General features: G+C 57.1%; 1 protein-coding gene across 5 annotated transcripts in view; it reads left to right on the top strand.

Moving 5' to 3' along the window:
• SUN1 (Sad1 and UNC84 domain containing 1) overlaps nucleotides 1–17,149 on the top strand; it is a 42,948-nt gene extending 25,799 nt beyond the window's left edge. For 4 of the 5 annotated variants that reach the window (XM_016119101.2, XM_016119103.2, XM_016119102.2 and 1 more), the window contains 14 exons: nucleotides 233–331; nucleotides 852–945; nucleotides 1,580–1,638; nucleotides 1,780–1,925; nucleotides 2,356–2,595; nucleotides 3,407–3,493; nucleotides 4,611–4,654; nucleotides 5,720–5,855; nucleotides 7,042–7,296; nucleotides 7,830–7,914; nucleotides 10,301–10,416; nucleotides 11,047–11,214; nucleotides 14,909–15,001; nucleotides 15,331–17,149. In XM_016119101.2, the coding sequence (XP_015974587.2) occupies nucleotides 233–331; nucleotides 852–945; nucleotides 1,580–1,638; nucleotides 1,780–1,925; nucleotides 2,356–2,595; nucleotides 3,407–3,493; nucleotides 4,611–4,654; nucleotides 5,720–5,855; nucleotides 7,042–7,296; nucleotides 7,830–7,914; nucleotides 10,301–10,416; nucleotides 11,047–11,214; nucleotides 14,909–15,001; nucleotides 15,331–15,444 (1,736 nt within the window). In that variant the 3' untranslated portion in view covers nucleotides 15,445–17,149. The remainder of the gene's footprint in view (nucleotides 1–232; nucleotides 332–851; nucleotides 946–1,579; nucleotides 1,639–1,779; nucleotides 1,926–2,355; nucleotides 2,596–3,406; nucleotides 3,494–4,610; nucleotides 4,655–5,719; nucleotides 5,856–7,041; nucleotides 7,297–7,829; nucleotides 7,915–10,300; nucleotides 10,417–11,046; nucleotides 11,215–14,908; nucleotides 15,002–15,330) is intronic. The other variant, XM_016119104.2, reaches the window with a different exon arrangement.
• Nucleotides 17,150–18,527: the final 1,378 nt, after the last annotated feature.

Genomic DNA, 18,527 nt, shown 5'->3' with positions numbered 1-18,527 from the left:
GCGGGCGACTGTTCAGACACAGCAGTGTTTTCTTAAGTTCACTTCAGTACCTTGCTGGGATTTAACATAGTTGTTTTTCCCCCCTTGGGCAGAGACTCTTGACTTACTGGTATAAGAGAATTTGGGGCAAATCATGCTGGTGGGCGTTTCTTGTTGTGTCGTAGCTACGGAGAGCCGGTTTTCCGGTGGCCGTGTCTGAACGTGCCCCTCGCACACATCTCACGTGTCACAGGTCGCTTCTTGATGCAGATGCTGCAGAGGACCCGAGCGGCGGGGTGGTGTGTGTCGGAGATGGTGTTGTCGGCTCTCTGGTCGGCCGTGACGGCTCCAGGTGCTTATTCTGGCGTCTGCCACGCCGTTCTCTTCAAGGCTTCTGCCCGTTAAGCGCCTGCATTAATGATTTACCTAGCGAAATGAAAACTTCATTTCAGGTTTACGTGCGTCTGACCCTTGGCATAACACGTTTCGTTCCGCGCTTCGGGCTGCATGAGCACTCTGTTTCGCCAGTGGTCGGGGTCCCGCGTGAGTCCGCGCGCTTGGCCAGGCTGCAGCCGAGGCGCGTGGGTTCAGTGTGCCCCGCACCGCACTGCATCTTCCGGTGTATTTATCAGTGTTGCGTGTTGCCACGTGGCTTGCTTTTGTTTCTGTGTCTGAGTGCGTGGATGGACATTCCCGCTTTGCTGACTAGCATCATCTCAATATACTTTATCCCTAACTGCATCTTAATTTTCTTTCAAAATGTGTTAGTAAATTTCCTTGTGCTTCTAGCTTGGCCTTCATAAAAACAGTTCGTTAAAAGTCTGGTTCTCCTAAGAACGTTTCCTGAGCCTGTCTGGTGTTTTCTCTTTTAGGGAAGGCAGCCTCCGGAATATTCTGGTGGCTGGGGAGTGGCTGGTACCAGTTTGTTACTTTGATTTCTTGGCTGAATGTGTTTCTTCTTACAAGGTAAGGAAACTGATACCACATCAGCTTGCTGTCTCAAAGAACTGATTTTGTGCCAATTGCAGGGTGTCATTTGATTTACTGTTTCATAGTGATTTAGCTTATATATACACCTAGTTTTTGTATTTGGTATATTAATGTCTTGCGTTTACATGATCATTTATGTTTTGTAAAATGCTCTCATTTTCTTGTTTAATTTTTCAAACCGCTCCGAGGGGAATGGAGAGGCACCATTCCTAAAGGAAAGCGGTTAGGGACGCGTGGATGGTCACAGCTGGGAAGGGTGTCAGGACCAGAGTCAGGCCCTGGGCTCCCGTTCCAGTGCTGTTCCCATGGCTGCAGGTCCCCTGCACGGGCCGATGACCGAGTGCTTTTGTGCCCTCTGGTGGCCACAGCATGGCACCTGGCCTGGTGGTAGTGATTGATGTGTTTGTCAGCGTGGGCCCAGGAGATGCCATGCTGTAGACAGTTTCTCCTAGGCGTGTGTGCTCACCTCGTAGGTGAGGTTGTGACTGCAGCGCTCACGCTGCGGACCGCCCCTTTAAAATGGGGCTGACGTCATCTAGAAAGATGGAATGGAATGGTGACCCCTGCCGTGTGCTTCTTCCAAGGTGAACGTTTTCCTTTTTCTTCCTAGGTGCCTTCGAAATATTTGCAAGTTTTTACTCCTGCTCATTCCACTACTGCTTTTACTGGGTGAGTCCAGTTCGACTTCATTACCTAGGTGGTTAGCACACGCGGGCGTGTGGGCGGGTGACAGCGTTGAGCGCGCCGGCGCTCTTCAGGAGGGCGGGGAGCGTGCACGCGGACTCAGCCGCACCGCCCTGTCTCCTCCAGGTGCAGGCCTCTCACTCTGGGGCCAGGGCGGCCCCCTGTCGTTCCTGCCCGTGGTGAACTGGACACACGTGTACAGAGCGCAGAGGGCGGACGGCCCCGAGAGCAGTTTCTCGCCTGCCAGTCCCCACCCAAGCCCACCCCTCGAGGTACCAGCAAGCCCTCGTGCCAGCCGTGGCCCGGCTCCTCCCAGCGACAGCTCGTGCCGCCTGCGAGCAGGCTGCGCAGCTGGGCGCCCTGTTTCAAAAACGTTCTAGAACGGCCAGTAGCTTTTTAAATGCTCTCGAATTGTTCCGGTAACGCACATAATCATTAGTCAGTTCATTTTGATTTAAAAATAATGGTATCCGTTACTTCTGAAAATACAGAAAGTATAGAGAGGGGCACGGAGCGCCGCGGTCCCCACGTCAGGGGAGGTGCAGCGCGCGTCCCGTCTTGATTAGCGTGTTCGTGTGCCCGGCGCCACTGTGCCGTTGCGTTCTGTCTGGTGGTTTGAACTTACCCTGCACTTCAGGTCATTTGGCCCCGGGTTTAACGTCTCATTTGTGTCCCAGTTTGAATGTCTCCTCCCTGTTTCAGGGTGGCGATGAGACCGTTGGCTGGCGTCGGATGGGCGAAGTGGAAAGGTGGATGGCCTCTCTGTCTGGACAGTGTCAGAGCCACGACGAGCGTCTCAGAGACTTGGCAGCCTCGCTGCAGAAGCTACAGCTGCGCGTGGACCAGATGGACGATGGCCGCGAGGGGGTCTCATCCCTGGTGAGACAGGCGGTGAGCCAGCGTCTGAAGGAGATGAGCGCTGACGGACTCTTGGGCCCCAAGGTAATCCCAACAAGCCCTTGGGGGCTGTGTGCTTTCGCGGGGCGCAGTCGGGGCGGCTCTGCAGTGAGAAGTGGCGCCCACTGAGGCGGCGCTGCGGTGGGGGGTGGCGGAGCGGCCGACCTGGGCCGCGTTTCAGTTTGAGAAGGGCTCGAGCGTATTTTGGTGGAAGTTTACGGGTGCCGTCAGCAGTGGTCTAGTTTGCGGGTCCTGTCGTCATCAGTGCGACCAGTTCAGATCTGTGATCCAAGGTGTCCCACGTGGGACAGGAGCCTGGGCATGAAGGTCTGGCTTGTCGAGAAGTCGCAAGGAGAGACTCGTCAGCGTGCTTTGCCCCAAAATGACGTTTATTTTCAGGATCAGTTGCTGAATAATTAGTCCCCTGTGCCCGTCTGTCTGAAGGGTGTCCTCTGGTCAGTGGAAGGGTTCGGATAGGTTCATTCCTAGTGAGCGTCTGTGTGTCATGAGAAGACACATGTACGGTGTGTCCGTGATTCTTTTATTTTAAATCACTCAAGCGCAGTGGGTGCCCGATGACATTTGTTGAATGAATAGTAATGAATTTGCTGGTATCGCAGGGCTTACCTGCTGTTCTCACAGGCCGGAGAAGCTCTTGGTGCTTTAAGACCAAGCTCAGGGTTTCAGCTCTCTGAAGGTAGAGAGGAAGGTGGGGACACCCGGCGGGCCATTCCCTCCAGGGCGCTCTGCCGGACTGTCACCAGATTCTGCGTGGAGGCAGCCCGGCCTCGCCCGCCGGGTGTTCATCTGCTGCTTGACTCTGTCCGCCATCGGGTCTCTCCTCTTCCTTTTCTAGGCTGACCTCATGACCTCCCACCAGGACCATGCAGCGCGCATCGCCAGCTTGGAAGCTGTTCTCGGAAAACTGACGGAAAAGTCTGAGGTACCCGCCCCGACCTTTCCCTTGCAGCCCCGACAAAGCCATGGGAAAACCCCCACTGCGGCTGGCGTTTTCGGGTTGTCGGCCTCTGCCGCGCCTCGGTCAGGGTGTTTGCTGCTGTCCGTAGACTGGAAAACGAGACTTGGGACTGTTCCCTTTCTCCTCGTGGTCCCCTTTGATTGCTCCAGCGTTTCGTAACTCTGTCCCACGCACTGGTTCCAAGGTGTCTTTTTTGGGGGAGGTCTGAGCCCAGGCTGCAGGAGGCCATCACACAGCCTCCACCATGCTGTCCCTAGAGGGAGAAGGACCCGCATCTTGTGACAGGAAGTTGCTTTTCTGGTGGGAAAGTTTGTCATTCTCAGGTGTTGGTAGAGGCATGAGGTGGGGGTAGGGGGATCAAGGGGCCTGCTTTGCGCTAAGCCGTGGGGCCACGGGGTGCTCCCCCAGAGCAGGCACATCGGGCGGGGTCTCTGTCGTCCGGTCTCAGCGTCAGACACGGCCCCACCCCCTGGTGACCTCGGGATGGAGGCCGTGTTGCTGACAGTGTCAGAATCAGGTGAGAGCAGTGTGTTGGCTGATGAGACACCCCCTGGGCTGGGGCAGGGTTGGGGCGGGCTGAGCAGGAAGCAAGCTTCTCGCCAGGAGCTGGTATCGTGGCCTTGGGCTTGCTGGTCCCCTGGCGGCGAGAGGGAGGGTGGCCTCCGCCCACACGCACCTGGAGCAGGTGTGGCCGTTCAGCCGGGTACACAGAGCAGGTCAGCCAGCTAGTTCTTCATGCATGCCCTGGCCGTTTCCTTTTCCTGTTTTCCGTCATTGAAATGACGCTGCCAGAGGTGGTGCTGAGGTTCCTGTGGCCTGGGTGCTGGTTCCGGAGCTGCTCATCTTGCAGATCCATCCAGCTGTTCCTTGCGCCTCGTGCAGCTCTCTCAGCATGTTTCGTACGTCTTTTAAACGTTTACTTTGAACAGTAAACATCCCGTGCTTGTCAGCCACAGGCAGGTGTGGGCTTTGCATCAGGGGGAAAGAATTCCAGACGAGAACATGCAGCTGTGTACGTGCATACATGGAGTTAATCAAGTGTGTGCCTTCGTGTAAACAGGTTGTTCCTCGTACTTTCTAGGTCATCCAGAAGGAGCTAGAAGAGACCAAGCTCAGGACGACAAGGTAGGAGAATCCAAGCAAGCTCCCGTTCGTCTGTTGGCTGTGAAGCCCCCGTCTCTGGGGCGACAGGCTCTGTGCGGGGCGCTCCCAGCTCTGTGTCTTTCTGAGAAGACCCTTCGGAGCCACCTGAGGACACCGGGGCCCTCGGGGGCTTGTTGTATCTACTTCCCTCCACGCAGAACCCCAGGGGCAGTGGCACCCTCGCGCTGACCGGGAGTGCTCAGGGGGCCCCCTTAGGGCACAGAGGAGCCCCGCCTTATCTGGTGGGCAAGACCCCTCCTTGCTGGGCCTCTGCAAAGCTGTCACCCTGGGGCTGGGGTGCGGCTCCATGCCTTGTGCCTCCCTGTGTCCTCTGCCGCAGAGACCACCTGCCCCAACACTCAGAAGGTGGCCTGCCTGGTCCCGCCTGGCCATGGCCCACGGGTCTCACTCAGTCATCCCTGAGCCCGCCCCGCGCACACCTTGTTTCCGGCTCCCGTGAGCTTGGTGGCGCGTCCTCCGTGAGGACGGGCGCGAGTGTCCCTACCCCGAGGCGCTCACCCGCAGGGCGCGGTTCTGGCCCAGGGATCCGGTTCTGGCCCAGGGATCCGTGGTGTCGCAGCAGCTTACCCACCCGTGACCTAGGGCTGTGTGGCGACGTTTCCTGTCACACAGCTGCCCCAGAAAACCAGGATTATTGAATCTGACCTGGAGCCACGTGGTTTTAGATCATCGTACCTTCCATTAGCATGAAGAGCTCACAGTGAGCTTCGTAGTGGCCGCTGATAAGTACCGTGTCCGCTCCGAGTCTGTTTCGTGATTCTCAGGAGGCAGTTCCTACGTAGTGGCCCGTCCGGGGGGCTCTTTCCCCTCCAGTGAGTGCAGGTCGTGCAGGCGTGAGTTCACGCGGGAACCCTGGGAATTCGGCCGGGAGCTGGCGCTGCGCGTGCACGGCAGTGTGGTCTGGGTGACAGACTCACGGCGCAGATGCCTCTGGGGCCCGCCGGCTCAGCTCTTGCGTGTGCGTGTGCGTGTGCGTGTGCGTGTGCGTGTGCGTGCGCGTGTGCTGACCGGCCGTTTCCTCCCTAGCGGGCTTGAGGAAGAGCAGCGCCTCCTGTCGGTGGTGAAGCAGCTGGAGCTGGAGCTGAGTCACCTGAGGTCAGAGCTGTCACAGGGGCAGCACCTGACCCCCAGCTGCGAGAAGGTGGACGCCATCCACGAAAAGGTACGTTTCCCTGGTTTCTCTGTTTCATTTTATCAGAGGAAAGAGCACTTGAGTTGATGTCTTAACGTTCATTAAGTTAATTTCTATTTCTTTTAAAAACTTTCAGTTAACTACATTTGAAGATTTTAAAGATTTAAAATAACACTTAAAATAGTTAAAAATTCACCGCTCCTCGCCTCCCCCACTGCAGGAGCACAGCACGCCGACCCTCGCGCGCCCTCCGTGCCGCCATGCGTGAGGCACGCGCTGGCGCCGATTTGGGGGTGGCGTGTGTGTTTTTGTGTTTGTTCACTAACGTGGACTCCCACTGCCCTCTGCAAGCTTTGCCTCGTGTCAGAGCCACACAGCTTCAGAAGAGGAAGTGCAGACGTTTCCAGCTGCAGGAAAATGGAAACTCAGAGCGGTGGACGTGCAGCAGGCGTCAGGCGGGACCTGCCGCACGCGCGAAATGATGAGCCGGCCGCGGGCTCCCGGGTGGACGGGAGGGCAGTGCGGCCCGGGCGAGCGCGCGGGCAGGGACAGGCACCGCCGCCTCGCTCCCTGTGTTTGCAAACGGCAGCAACGCTCAGATGGGCCGGGGCGGCGGCAGGAGCGCGCAGTGCCGACGCGGGGGAAGGCTGAGGGCGTGAGCCCGTCACAGCGGCGCACGCCCTTTGCAGCTCGCAGCCGCCCTGTGGGGACCCCGCCGACAACGCGCGCAGCGGGGCGGACGGACACCCGGGCGCGGGGTGTTGTGCAGCCGGCGGGCACGGCAGCCACGTGGGTGTCACAGCCGACGTGCATGGGCCACCGTGCCGCTCCCCGAGCACGTCCTCTCATGCGCGTGTGTGGAGCTAGCGTGCCGGGACAGTTCTGGCACACTCACGGTCGCACTGGCGTCCTCTGGCCGGTGGACGGGGCACCTTCGTCTCGGCTCCCCACCCACGGGCCGCGTGCGGAATGCGTGCCGAGGGGCACGTGCGGGGGACACCGTGGACGGAGCGTCTCCTTCCTCGTTCACGCCACGCTTTTCCCTTCCTGCTCTTTTCAGTCTGTTCCAGCGTTTTCGGCAGGTTAACGTGACGGCAAAGATTGTGTTGCACGTCCGTCACGGATCCCGAGAAGCTGTGTGGCACTTGCGAGGCGTTGAAGGCGGCGGGAGCGGGCTGTCAGGTGACTCACGGTCTGTTCCCTGTGCTGGCTCTAGGTGGACGCCCGGGTCCGGGAGACGCTCGGGCTCCTGGTGTCGGACGGGCAGTGGGCCGGCGAGCTGGAAGGGCTGCTCCAGAAGCTGTCTCCGCACTTCGTCAGCAAGGACGACTTGCAGGTGTCATTACGAGACTTGGAGCTGCGGATCCTGAAGGAGGTGACCCACCACGTTTCCGTGACAAAACAGACCCCTACATCTGAAACGATCATGTCCGCCGTGAACGAGGCAGGGATTTCTGGAATAACAGAAGCGGTATGTAGACAGGCGTGTACGGTCGCGGGGCGGGGACACGGCGTGCTGCTGGCCGGGCCGCCGATGCTGGCGTCTCGCCCTAAGGATGCATTCGCGTGTGGCTGTGACGTCCCCGCGCTCAGCAGGGCGCGCCGTGCAGAAGGGCCAGCGCTCTGCGCAGTTTAGCTACTTCTTGGGAGTCCCTCATAGTCCACCTGGCTTTTCGTCCCAAAGATCCGCCTGCCCGGTGGCCACATACCTTCCGAAATTACACAGAACTCTCCCAGTAACACTGTCCCCGCTCGGATCCTGGCTCTGCCCTCACTTTGTGTCCCCAGAGGGTTTTCTGGCTCAGAGTGCTGAGGCCGCCAAACCCGGTGAAAAGGCCCTGGCCCCCCATCCGCACCCGACGGCCCTGCCCGGGGCTGGGGCTGCAGTCTGCAGCTGCTGCGGCGCCCCCCGCGCCCGTCCTCGACCGCAGGCCGCCGAAAGCGTGCGCCTGTGTGGCCGTCACTAACCCCGGGTCTCGTCTCGCCCCTCCGCGGTCTCTGCAGCAAGCGCACGTCATCGTGAACAACGCCTTGAAGCTCTACTCCCAGGACAAGACCGGCATGGTGGACTTCGCGCTGGAGTCCGGCGGTAGGTGGAGGCCTCTGACTCCTGTCGGCGCCCCCCTTCCGGCGCCGGGGGCTCCCAGGGGCTTTCAGAGACCCGAGGCAGGTCCCTCGTGTGCTGGCTTCAGGAAGCAGTCAGGTCCCCGCCCTGGAGGGGCGGTGGCTGTGCTCACGGCCACCCGTCGGTTCTGCGGGTAGGCCCGCGTGTTGGCGCGAGTCGGGACACTCCAGTTTGGGGCGAGTCGGTGGCTTTGGTGATCTCTGGGCCGTAGTGGAGCTCACCACCGTGGGATGGTGGTTCTTTGCTGGTCGGGTGCGTGTGCGTGCATGTGTGCACAAGCGAGCACAGGTGCACCCTGTTTACTGCGCCTCCCAGATGCCACGTTTGTCACAAATGAAAGGCAAGGCCCTCCAGCACGAAGGGCAACCCGCTCGGCCGGGGTCCTCGCCTTTTGCGGCGGTCTAGACCCGCGACAGCAGTGCGGCCGCAGTTCTGCACGGGCCCGGCAGTGGGTTGACAGCAGGGCAGCGCCCCCCAGAATGTGGCTCTCGTGGTGTGAACACGGGCTCCTGTAGGCGTGCGTGGCGGGTGCTGGGGTGCTCGCCCCGTGCGGCCAGCGGTGGGGGAGGCGGGAGAGAGCGGCCAGAAGGTGTCGGGGGCCGCGTCCGGTCCTAGGCCGTGGGCCAGGATTTCCAGGGCCAACCAGCTGTGTTTGAAAAATCAGAATTGGAGTTTAGTGAAGTGTCATGGTCCAAGTCTATACTTTCTGCCACCTGACCCCTCAGTGACATTTGGGCCCGACACAGGGACAGTCCTGTGGAGGAGCAGCTGAGCGCTGCTAAGACGCGGGCGGGAGGGGCACCGCGAGGGGCGTCGTGTCTGCTCGGGGGAGGTCGCGCCCCGGCCTGGGCTGCAGACAGTTCACCTTCCGCTCGTCTTCCTGAACTTTTAAAATCCAGGGGTCACGAGGCTGGCGGGCCAGCACTGCTCCTTGGGCAAAAGGGTGCGGGCGGATTGGTTTAAAACCACAGGCTGCTTAGCGTGCCTGATCCCAGAGGTTTAGGAACTGTGGCGACGGCTTGTGTCAGCCTCGAATGACGACCCCGGTCATGCACTGGTCCCCGCTGGCCGCTGGCCTGGGCTCCCTTCGCCATCTTGCAGGATCTTAGCGTGGGGGGAGAACCTCTGTCACACGTCACAGCAGCCAGACGGCCAGCGTCACACGCCGAGGAGGCCGAGGACCGTCTCAGAGTACGTTTTGTTTGGGATGCCTTTTTAGAACATGAAGGTGTTTTAGTTACGTGTTTTGAAATTCAGTGATTTCTGAGGAAGTTCTTTTCAGTTCGGAGAGATCAGAAGACATTTGAAATATTCATTGAGACTGATGGTTGTCATTTTTTCTCGGAAGCACGATGATCCTTGGGGACCCGTGTGTCATTAATTCAGAGTCTGCTCATTCCGAGGAGGCTGAACTGAAGGATTTGTTAGTAAACGAGGTGCTTATGAGGTCTGTGTGAGCTGGAAACGTGGGTCGCCGTGCTCTGGACTCGTGGAGCGATTAGAGTGTTTTAAGGCACCTCGGTGGTTCAGAGGTTCAGGTCTTGATCAGCAGGTCAGAAGTGCCTCGCTTTTGTTTAAGGCGGACGTTCCCGCGCACCCGATGGCATGCTGGTGCCCCGAGGGCCACGGCGGCCTCTGCCTTGTCACTTGCAGGGTCCCCAGGAGTCTTTATTTTTATTCTTTACTTTGTTGTTTGTTTTTAACTTATTTTGCCGCTGCCGCTGCCGCTCAGCCCACCAACCCGTCTGTCCTGCCGGCTTTGGCGTCGCCGTCCCGTCCGCCCCGTGTCCTGCGGGGCGAACCGGCCTGTTCTCGGTGCCGCCTTTTCACTCCCGCGGAGACGCGATCGATACGGTGTGACCATCGCCATCTCACGGGAACAAGGCGGTGGCCTCCAGGGCACGCCGCGCGCCACCGCTGCGTCCCGTCTGACAGCCCCTCCCCAGACAGCGGCCCTGAGCCCGGGGGGGGCAGCGTGGCACGTCGGCCTCTTCACCAGCCCCCGAAACGCCCCTGCCGGGCCCCGCCAGTGCCGGCCGGGCTCGCCGTTCTTCAAGAAGATGAACGACAGTTCCTTCAGAGTTGCCGTCCCCAGAGTTGCAGACAGGGAGGGCACAGCCCGCGCCGTAAGGGTCTGTCGCTGTCGGCAGGTCCACGGTGTGCCCCCGACGGCAGGCGCGAACCCATGACGCTGGGAGCAGGGGACGCTAAGAGCAGGGCCGGTGTGAAGGGCGGGTTGGTTTGTACGCGATAAAGACGGTTCGGGCAGATCCCCAGCTGGGTGCCGGTGCCGGTGCCGGTCCCGAAGCGCCAACTCGGGCGCTGAAACAGACTCGCGCTCTCCTTGCAGGTGGCAGCGTCCTGAGCACCCGCTGCTCCGAGACCTACGAGACCAAGACGGCGCTCGTCAGCCTGTTCGGCGTGCCGCTCTGGTACTTCTCCCAGTCGCCCCGCGTCGTCATCCAGGTAGGACGCCTGGCCGCCCGCGCCGCACCCTCGCGTAGGCTCCGTGGCCACCCCGCACCGCGGGTCCTCTGGCGTGGCCATGGTGCTGGCTCAGACCGACTCCGGCCGGGCGCACGGCACGTGCAGGAGACCGCGCGTGAGCCGTGGCCGCGTGCTGCCGGAGGTCACGTACGGACCAGGGGCGTGTGAGGGTCTGGTTTCCCCGCAGCGTCAGCACTTGGTTTTGTCAAACTTCCAGATGGTGTAATGTCCCAGATGACAAATGGCAACACGCTGTCATTTAAATTTGTATTTCTCTTGTTGTCAGGTGGGACATCTCGTCTTATGTTTGGGGACCACTGAAGCTTGTTTTTTGAAGTGTGTGTGTGTCTCGCCCATTTTCCTTTAAGGCTCTGGTTCTCTTACCTTGTGTGAACCTGCTTGCGTACCGGGGACGGTCACCCTTCGGGGCCGAATCCGCAGACCCCTCCCCCAGTGTGCTTTCCGACTGTGCTCGTGGCGGTGTTTTCTCCACGTGGAAGTTCTGTTGTTTACTCGAGTGCTGTCAGGCCTTTTGCTCACAGCTTCTGTTTTCTATGTGGCCAAGAGCTCGTTCGACTGTTAAGCTCCTGTGTTTCGCCTTTTCCCCAGCCTGACATGTACCCAGGGAACTGCTGGGCGTTCCGAGGCTCCCAGGGGTACCTGGTGGTGCGGCTGTCCATGAAGATCCACCCGACCGGCTTCGCCCTGGAGCACATCCCGAAGGCGCTGTCGCCCACCGGCAACATCAGCAGCGCCCCCAAGGACTTCGCCGTCTACGTGAGTGGGCGGTCCGGGGGGTCCCGGGGGTGCCGGGGGCCCAGGGCGGTCTCCCGTCCTTGGCACTCTGAGTGAGCAGGCTGCTCGTGGAGGGCACTGTTTCGTCCTCTTCCCAGGGAGGGCCACTCGTAAGGGCGTGTGGACTCCGCTGGGACATGTGTCGCGCTAGGCCAGGAGGAGACTTCTGTTTCCTCTCTCTCATCTCTTTGCGGGTAAAGGAGGTTCTGACAACTGCATGGTGTAGAATTTCCAGAAAAGAACAAGGAAGTTGGAAAGGGACACCCAGAATCCCAACACCCAGACAAGGCACCGTTGACGTGGTGGCATTTTTTGGTCTCTTTTTTTCTTTTAAAAAACATAGTTGAGTCAACACTGTATAAAATTTTGTTTCCCACCTTAAAAAATGTTTACCTTATCTTTCTATGGCACTTAACTCTTTATATGCATCTTTGTGAAGAGCAGCACGAAGTCCCATTTCTCCTGTTACCGAATAACCCAGTTGTCCGTGTTTCAGAACGAAGTGCGACATCTTCAGTCACATCTTCCGCCGTTTCCTTAGGCTGGACCCTCGGGAGGGCCATTGGCTGTTTCGCGGGCGTGGCGAGGGGGGGAGCGTTTCTGGGGCCGCCCGTTCCTTGCGCCACACTCGGCACTGCCGTTTCTGCCGGTGGCGTTTATCTCTGCTCCCTCTCTAACCGAGTCCTTAAACAAAAAGTCTTCTAGCTTCATAGGTAAAAAACATCTTACTTAAATCTACATTTCCACGTGTTTCACATGCACGTTGACTTTTTTGTGGATTCTGGTTTTGTTTTTGTCATCTCTTGGGATCTTAGTTTCCTTAAAAATCTTTGAGCTTTTTACTCGTTAGTCGTTCTGTCGCAGACGTCTTGCCTAGTGTCAGTGTTAATTTTGCATTTAGTTAAATCTGCCATTACCTGTGGTTTTTCCCGGGGCTCTTTCTGCCTAGGAAGTCATTGCCCATTATGAAACAGACGTTCATTCAGAAGGTCGCCTGTGTTTCCTACTGGCGTAGGCCTACCTCCGAGGTACCCACTGCCGTGGAGCAAACGTTAATGGTACGGTGAGGCACACGAAGGTTTTGGTTTCTTGGTGCATGTGAAAGTTATGTTCACACCGTACAGCCGTCTGTGAAGTGTGCAATAGCATTACATCTGAAAAACAATGCGCAGACACGATCGAATATACCGCATTGCTGAAAAAAGGCTAACCGTCGTCCGAGTCTTCAGCGAGCCGTGATCTTGCTGGCGGAGAACCTCGATGGCATCTGCTGCCTGCTCAGGGCGGTGGTTGCTGAAGGCTGGGCGGCTGTTTTTAAAACTATGATGACAGTGAGATTTGCTTCGTGGGCTGACTCTTTTACGAACGACTTCTCTGTAGCACACAGTGCGGTTTGATAGTGTCGTACCCACAGTGGAGCTTGTCACAGCCGGGGTCAGCCCTGTCAAACCTTGCCGCTGCCCTGTCAGCCGAGTTCGTGTCATAATCTAAGTCCTTCGTTGCCATTTCGGCGGTCTTCACAGCGTCTTCAGCAGGGGTAGGTTTTATCTCTAGAAACCCTTTTCTTTGCTCATCCGTGAGAGGCAACTCCTCGCTCAGGATTTATCATGAGACGGCAGCAGGACAGCCACGTCCTCAGGCTCCGCCGCCAGTTCTCACTCCCTGGCCGTCCCCACTGTCTGCAGTCGCCTCCTGCACTCAAGTCGGGAGCACTCAGGCACCCCTGAGGGTTGCAATCTACTTCTCCCAAATTCCTGTTAATGTTGATATTTTGACCTCTTCCCATGAATCACGAATGTTCTTGATGGCACCTAGAATGAGGAATCCTTTCCAGAAGGTTTGCAGTTCGCTTTGTCCAGATCCATCAGAAGGACCACGGTCCATGGCCGCTGTTGCCTTACGAAATGCACTTCTTAAATAACGAGATCTGAAAGTCAAACTTCCTCCTTGGTCTCCCGGCTACAGAGCGGACGCTGTGTCCGCAGGCACGAGAAGGACACCCATCTCAGTGTCCATCCCCGTCAGAGCTCTCGGGTGACCAGGGCCTCGTCGGCGAGTGCACATATTTTGAAAGGAATCTTTTCTGAGCAGTAGGTCTCGAAAGTGAGCTTAAAATACTCCGTCAGCCACGTTTGACACGGACGCGGCACCGTCCAGGCCGGCTCCGTTCGCGGAGCACCCGCAGGGCAGCTTTGGCGCCACTGTCGGGGCCCCGGATCGTGGGGATGGTGCGCGAGCGCTGGCTTCGCGTTCGAGGCGGCGGCTGCGCTCGGCCCTGACGGGAGTCGGCCTGTGCCGGGAAGCTGAATCAGGCTGGCTTTTCCTCTCGTTCCAACGCGAGGCCCTCGTCCACATCGCGAGTCTTGTTTAAAGCGGCCACTGCTTCAGTCATCTGGCCGGACCGTCTGGGGGGCTGGCTGCAGCGTCTCTATTGGCACATGCTGCCTCCGCCCCCCGCCCCCCGCGCCCCTCGGCCTCTGCAGGTCGAAGAGTAAAGTTGGGGTCTCGGTGCGGCTGAGGGCGTGTCGTGCGGTTTCGTCCAGGCCACCAAAACTCCGCGGTGGCTCTTCCGCTCCACCGGTCACGTGTCCCCTGGAGCAGCACTTTTAATTTCCTTCAGGAACTTTCCTTCACGTCACGGCTTGGCCGTTTGTCACAGGAGGCCAAGCTCTCGTCTCCTGGCTTTCGACGTGCCTTCCCCACGCAGCGCAGCCACGTCTCGTTTCCATTTAAAAGAGGGACTCGATTCTCCCTTTCGCTTGACCACGTAGACATCACTGTCAGGTTATAATTGGCCTAATGTCAGTAATGTTGTGTCTTAGGGAACAGAGAAGGCCCGAGGACAGGGAGAGAGATGGGGACCGGCCAGTCGGTGGGGCAGTCAGAGCACTTACAGCGTGTATCAGTCAGGTTCATTCTCTTCTGTGGGTGCAGTTCATGGTACCCCAAAACAGTTACACTCGTAACATCAAAGGTCACTGATCACACGTCACCATAGTCAGTACGGTAATGACAGATGGGAACGATTGCGAGAATCACCCAAAAGTGACAGACTCGAGGTGAGCAGGTGCTGCTGGGGACATGGCAGAGAGACTGGCCCTGGGCGCAGGGTCTCCGCAGAGCTGCAGTCTGCGAAGGGCGCAGGACGGCGAGGCCACCGTCCTCCGTTACTGCGGGAAAGTACGGAGCATAAAGTCGGCCGTCTTCACACGTCACGCGTGCAGTGCAGGGCATTAGGGACGTTCGCACTGCTGTGCAGTCGTCGCAGGCGCCCATCCACCGAGCTTTCTTATCGCCCAAACCGAAAGGCTGTCCCTGCTGAACGTGGCGCCCCCACGCCCCCTGTCACTGCCTCCCGCTGACTTGTCCTCTCCCCTGGCACGGGGCCCTTGCAGCGTCGTGGGCGGCGGTGTGCCACGAGGTAGCGAGGGGCCTGCCCGCAGACGGTCATGTTTCTGCGCCTTGTCGGCTGGGCCTCCTGCAGCCTCAGTGTCCCCGTCAGCGATGGGAGCAGTGGAACCTCCCTCGCTGGACCCGTAACGAAATGTCCCCCTTCCAGAGGCTGCACCGCTGTGGGGATGGCAGGGCGGTCCCCCACCTCGTGGCGAAGGGGTGCGGTCCTGACGAGCTCGGTGCCGCGTCCCCTGGCTCACCGGCCATGTGGTTTCGGTTTCAGGGGCTGGAAAACGAGTATGAGGAAGAAGGGGAGCTGCTGGGCCAGTTCGTGTACGACCAGGAAGGGGAGTCGCTCCAGGTGTTCCGAGCCCCGGTGAGCCTGCGCCCTCCCCCGGCCCGTGTCCCCGAGGGTCGGCCTCTGCCAGCGACGGAGCTGAGCGCTGGCATCTGTCCTCAGTGAACCCTCGAGTCTCGATTTCGCTCCCTGAGTGCGTTGTGACTGAGACTGAAAGTTAGCCTTTGGCGTGTGACGAGCTCTTGGTCTTGCCTGAGCTTTGTGTCCTTGGCAGATGACTCTGCGTGTTGAAAACTTAGTCGCCAACTCGGCTGCTTCTGTCAAGTATCACGGTCGGGGGAGTGACTGGGCTTAGGGGTGTTCGTGTGAAAACAAGTGTGACTTTTATTTCTCCCCTTTGATTTCAGAAAAGACCCGAACGAGCTTTCCAAATCGTGGAGCTTCGAGTTCTGTCCAACTGGGGCCACCCCGAGTACACGTGTCTCTACCGGTTCAGAGTCCACGGGGAGCCCATCAAGTAGGCCTCCCCTCGCTCCTCTTGTACATTCTGTATATACGGGACAGCCCAAAACACTGGATCCTCCCCGAACGAGGCGTGGGACGCACAGCGTGACGTCGTCTGTTAAATAAACGTTGCTGACCGCCAGCGGCGGGCCTGGGGCTGAAGCGGCGGCGCTGTGCGTCCGGCGGCCGCCGTGTCCGCGGGAAACACTGCATGTTGAGTGCTCGGGTTTACGGGGGCCACAGCAGCGGTGACCTCAGAATTGCATTTGAATGTATGGTTCACAAAGACACTTAACTTCGTTTTGGGGATTTGTTTTTAAACGTAAAGCTCTTTATACCTGTCTTTCCTTGACATCAGGAGCAAAGCAAATGAAGTTGAAAGGTTCAAAGTGTTCTTGAAACTTTCACTGGCCCTTTAAAGGACTTTGCAGGGGGCAGGGGGGAGGGGGTGGCCTACCTTTTCAGTCCAGCATACGTTTCTTTCAGGGAGAAACAATGTCACCAAATTTCAGAGTTATGAACTCCTTTCCTTAGGGCGGGGGTTTTCCTTTATTCAGTACCCGTAGTTGTTTTAAGTTGCCAGGTGGGGAAATGCCTAAAACGCGTTGTTCTGCTCAGTTTGCTCTACTTCTGAGCAAGATTTGCAAGGTCAGGGCTCGGCATGCTGCTTTCCACGCGGGACCACGGGGGAGTTTGGTTTCGTTTCGTTGCGGGTTGCAGTGGGTCTGACTTGAAGGGGGACAGTCCGGATCCAGACCCGGGGACAGAGCTCTCAGGTCCACCAGGCTCATCCCGTCGGGATCGCCCTGGGTGTCCACTTCCCAGCTCGAGTGGGAACCGAGGAATCCAATGGTTGGGTGTTTCTAGGTTTTCTTTTGAATTTGGCTGAAAAGCAAACACTAACCTGCTCCGGCTCTCCCAGAGGCTTATGTTTTGATTCCACTGATGCTGATCAAAGGGGACCGTCCAGTGCGGCAGATTCATAGAGCCGCTAGGTCTCGTGCTGTAACTTTCCTTACCGCGGCACTTTCTCCCGGCTCTGGCGGGGATTTGCCGCGCGTGACGACCGTCAGCTGTTCTCACTTAAGTCCCGCGAGGCTCATTTTGGTTATAATTAATATTTAATATTGAGACTATTTTACTGAGCAGACTTTATAAATGAGATGTCCACAAGGCACTTAAAAAGTGTTACAGATGTTTTATCTTAAAATTATTTAAGTTTTATTGGGTTAAGACAGTTCCTTGGTGTACCATAAATGCTGTATTTTTCAGAAAAAGATAAAATGATGGTGCTGACTGGTTTTCTGAAGAGTTTTATGTATATTGCACAACAGTCCTCATATATACAAAAACTACATAACATAAAATAGCATTTTTTCACTTACAATCAGAACTAATGCCTATGCAGTTAAGTTGGATACAATGTACACAGATGTTTCATATATTACGGGATAAATATATAAATCAAAATTTCCTATATAAAACAATTGGGGAGTTGGGGTGGAAATATTTTGAATATTAATTTATTTTTAAAGATGCAAGATAGGACTTTGTGCAATGTATTTTTGTAAATGCTTTTCAAAATATTTGTCTTTGGTAGTCTTTCTTTTGCTGCCACCAAATTGATAAGATGCTATTGAAATGTTTAAATAAAGAGTTTTAATTTTTAAAAGTGCATGTGAAATTTCAAATGGTTAATAAACAGTATATTTCTTTTCTCAATTTGCCTTGTCTCTGCTGTGGGGCTGTGGGGGAGACGACAGGCCTGGCATCTAATGGTCACCCCTGCTCAGAGCTGACCCGAGGCCCGTGCCTTTCCCAGGGCGCCTCTTCTGTAGGGAGGCCCGCTTGGACAGCAGGCTGAAGTGCAGGGAACGTGTTTGACAAGGAGAAAATCAGGCCAAGAGGAGGTGGCCCTCCTCAGAGGAACACCCCGCCACGGCCTCCTGTCACCACGCACGCATGCTGCCACGAGCTCGCTTTGGAGCCCAGCACACGTGCTGTGGCCACCTGCTGTGTGGGAGGCCGGAGCCGCAGCCCACGTGAGCAGAACAAGGCCTCTCCAGAGCGGAAGTGAGGGCAGCAGCAGTCAGCAGGGAGAGGCAGACCAGAGCCGAGACAAGTGGCTGGAGCAGGGCTCTGTCTGTCCAGGCAACACCGGAGGCCGCTGACAGAAGTGTTGCTGAGTCAAAGCCGGACTGGGCAGACTGCAGACCTTGGAGGCGCCAAGGTCGCTGGAGAGAGCAGGAGCTGCGAAGTCTCCCTCCCACCTCCCTGCCCAGCCGTTGGTTTTCAGGGCCATCCATTGTTAATGCCATTTTTATTCTGGCAACAGGTGTGCCCGCCGGGCAAAAATGTAACACGTACACTTTTCGCCCAAATGATGGCACAGCACTTTTGCAGCTGTGTTTTTCAGAAAAAGATAAAATGGTGCTGACTGGTTTTCTGAAGTTTTATGTATATTGCACAACAATCTTCAAATATACAAAAACTACATAAGCATTTTTTTCACTCTCACAATCGGAACTAATGCCTATGCAGTTAAGTTGGATACAACGTACACAGGTTTCATAATATAAATTGACATTTCCTATCTAAAATGACTTGGGAGTTGGAGTGGAAATATTTTTTCCAATTATTAAACTATCCTGAAGATCTATCAGTATGGAACTTTCCACAGCCGAGGTCTCATGGGCATGGATGCACCCCGTGAGTTTACCAGTCACCGGTTTATGGACATTTGTTTCCGTTTTTTTCCTATACAAACTGCACACACAATGCTAGCTATCATCAGTAACTGTAAATCAGAGTCCACTGCCATTGGAAATCGACGGGCCCCTCGCACCTACTTGGGCTCAAAGCTCTCCCCGAAGGAAGCGGAGCCCGTTCCCCAAGGGGGCGGTGAGGACCTGGTTCTGTAGTCACCTAGCGGCCGCCCGCAGACACCGTGAGGCCTTTAGACTTTGCTAGAGGCCACGGAAATGGTTACAACACCCTTTTTGTTTTTAAACTCTTAAACATGTCCACGATCGCGGGGCTGGCAGCTGTGACACCAGGGCCGCCCTCCCTCCCGGACGCGCCCTGGACAGCAGAGACCCCG

The sequence above is a fragment of the Rousettus aegyptiacus genome, unplaced genomic scaffold (genome assembly GCF_014176215.1).
Source record: "Rousettus aegyptiacus isolate mRouAeg1 unplaced genomic scaffold, mRouAeg1.p scaffold_m13_p_7, whole genome shotgun sequence".
Lineage (NCBI taxonomy): Eukaryota > Metazoa > Chordata > Mammalia > Chiroptera > Pteropodidae > Rousettus > Rousettus aegyptiacus.
Note: the sequence above shows the minus strand (reverse complement) of the source record. Positions and strands in the feature narration are given on the sequence as shown.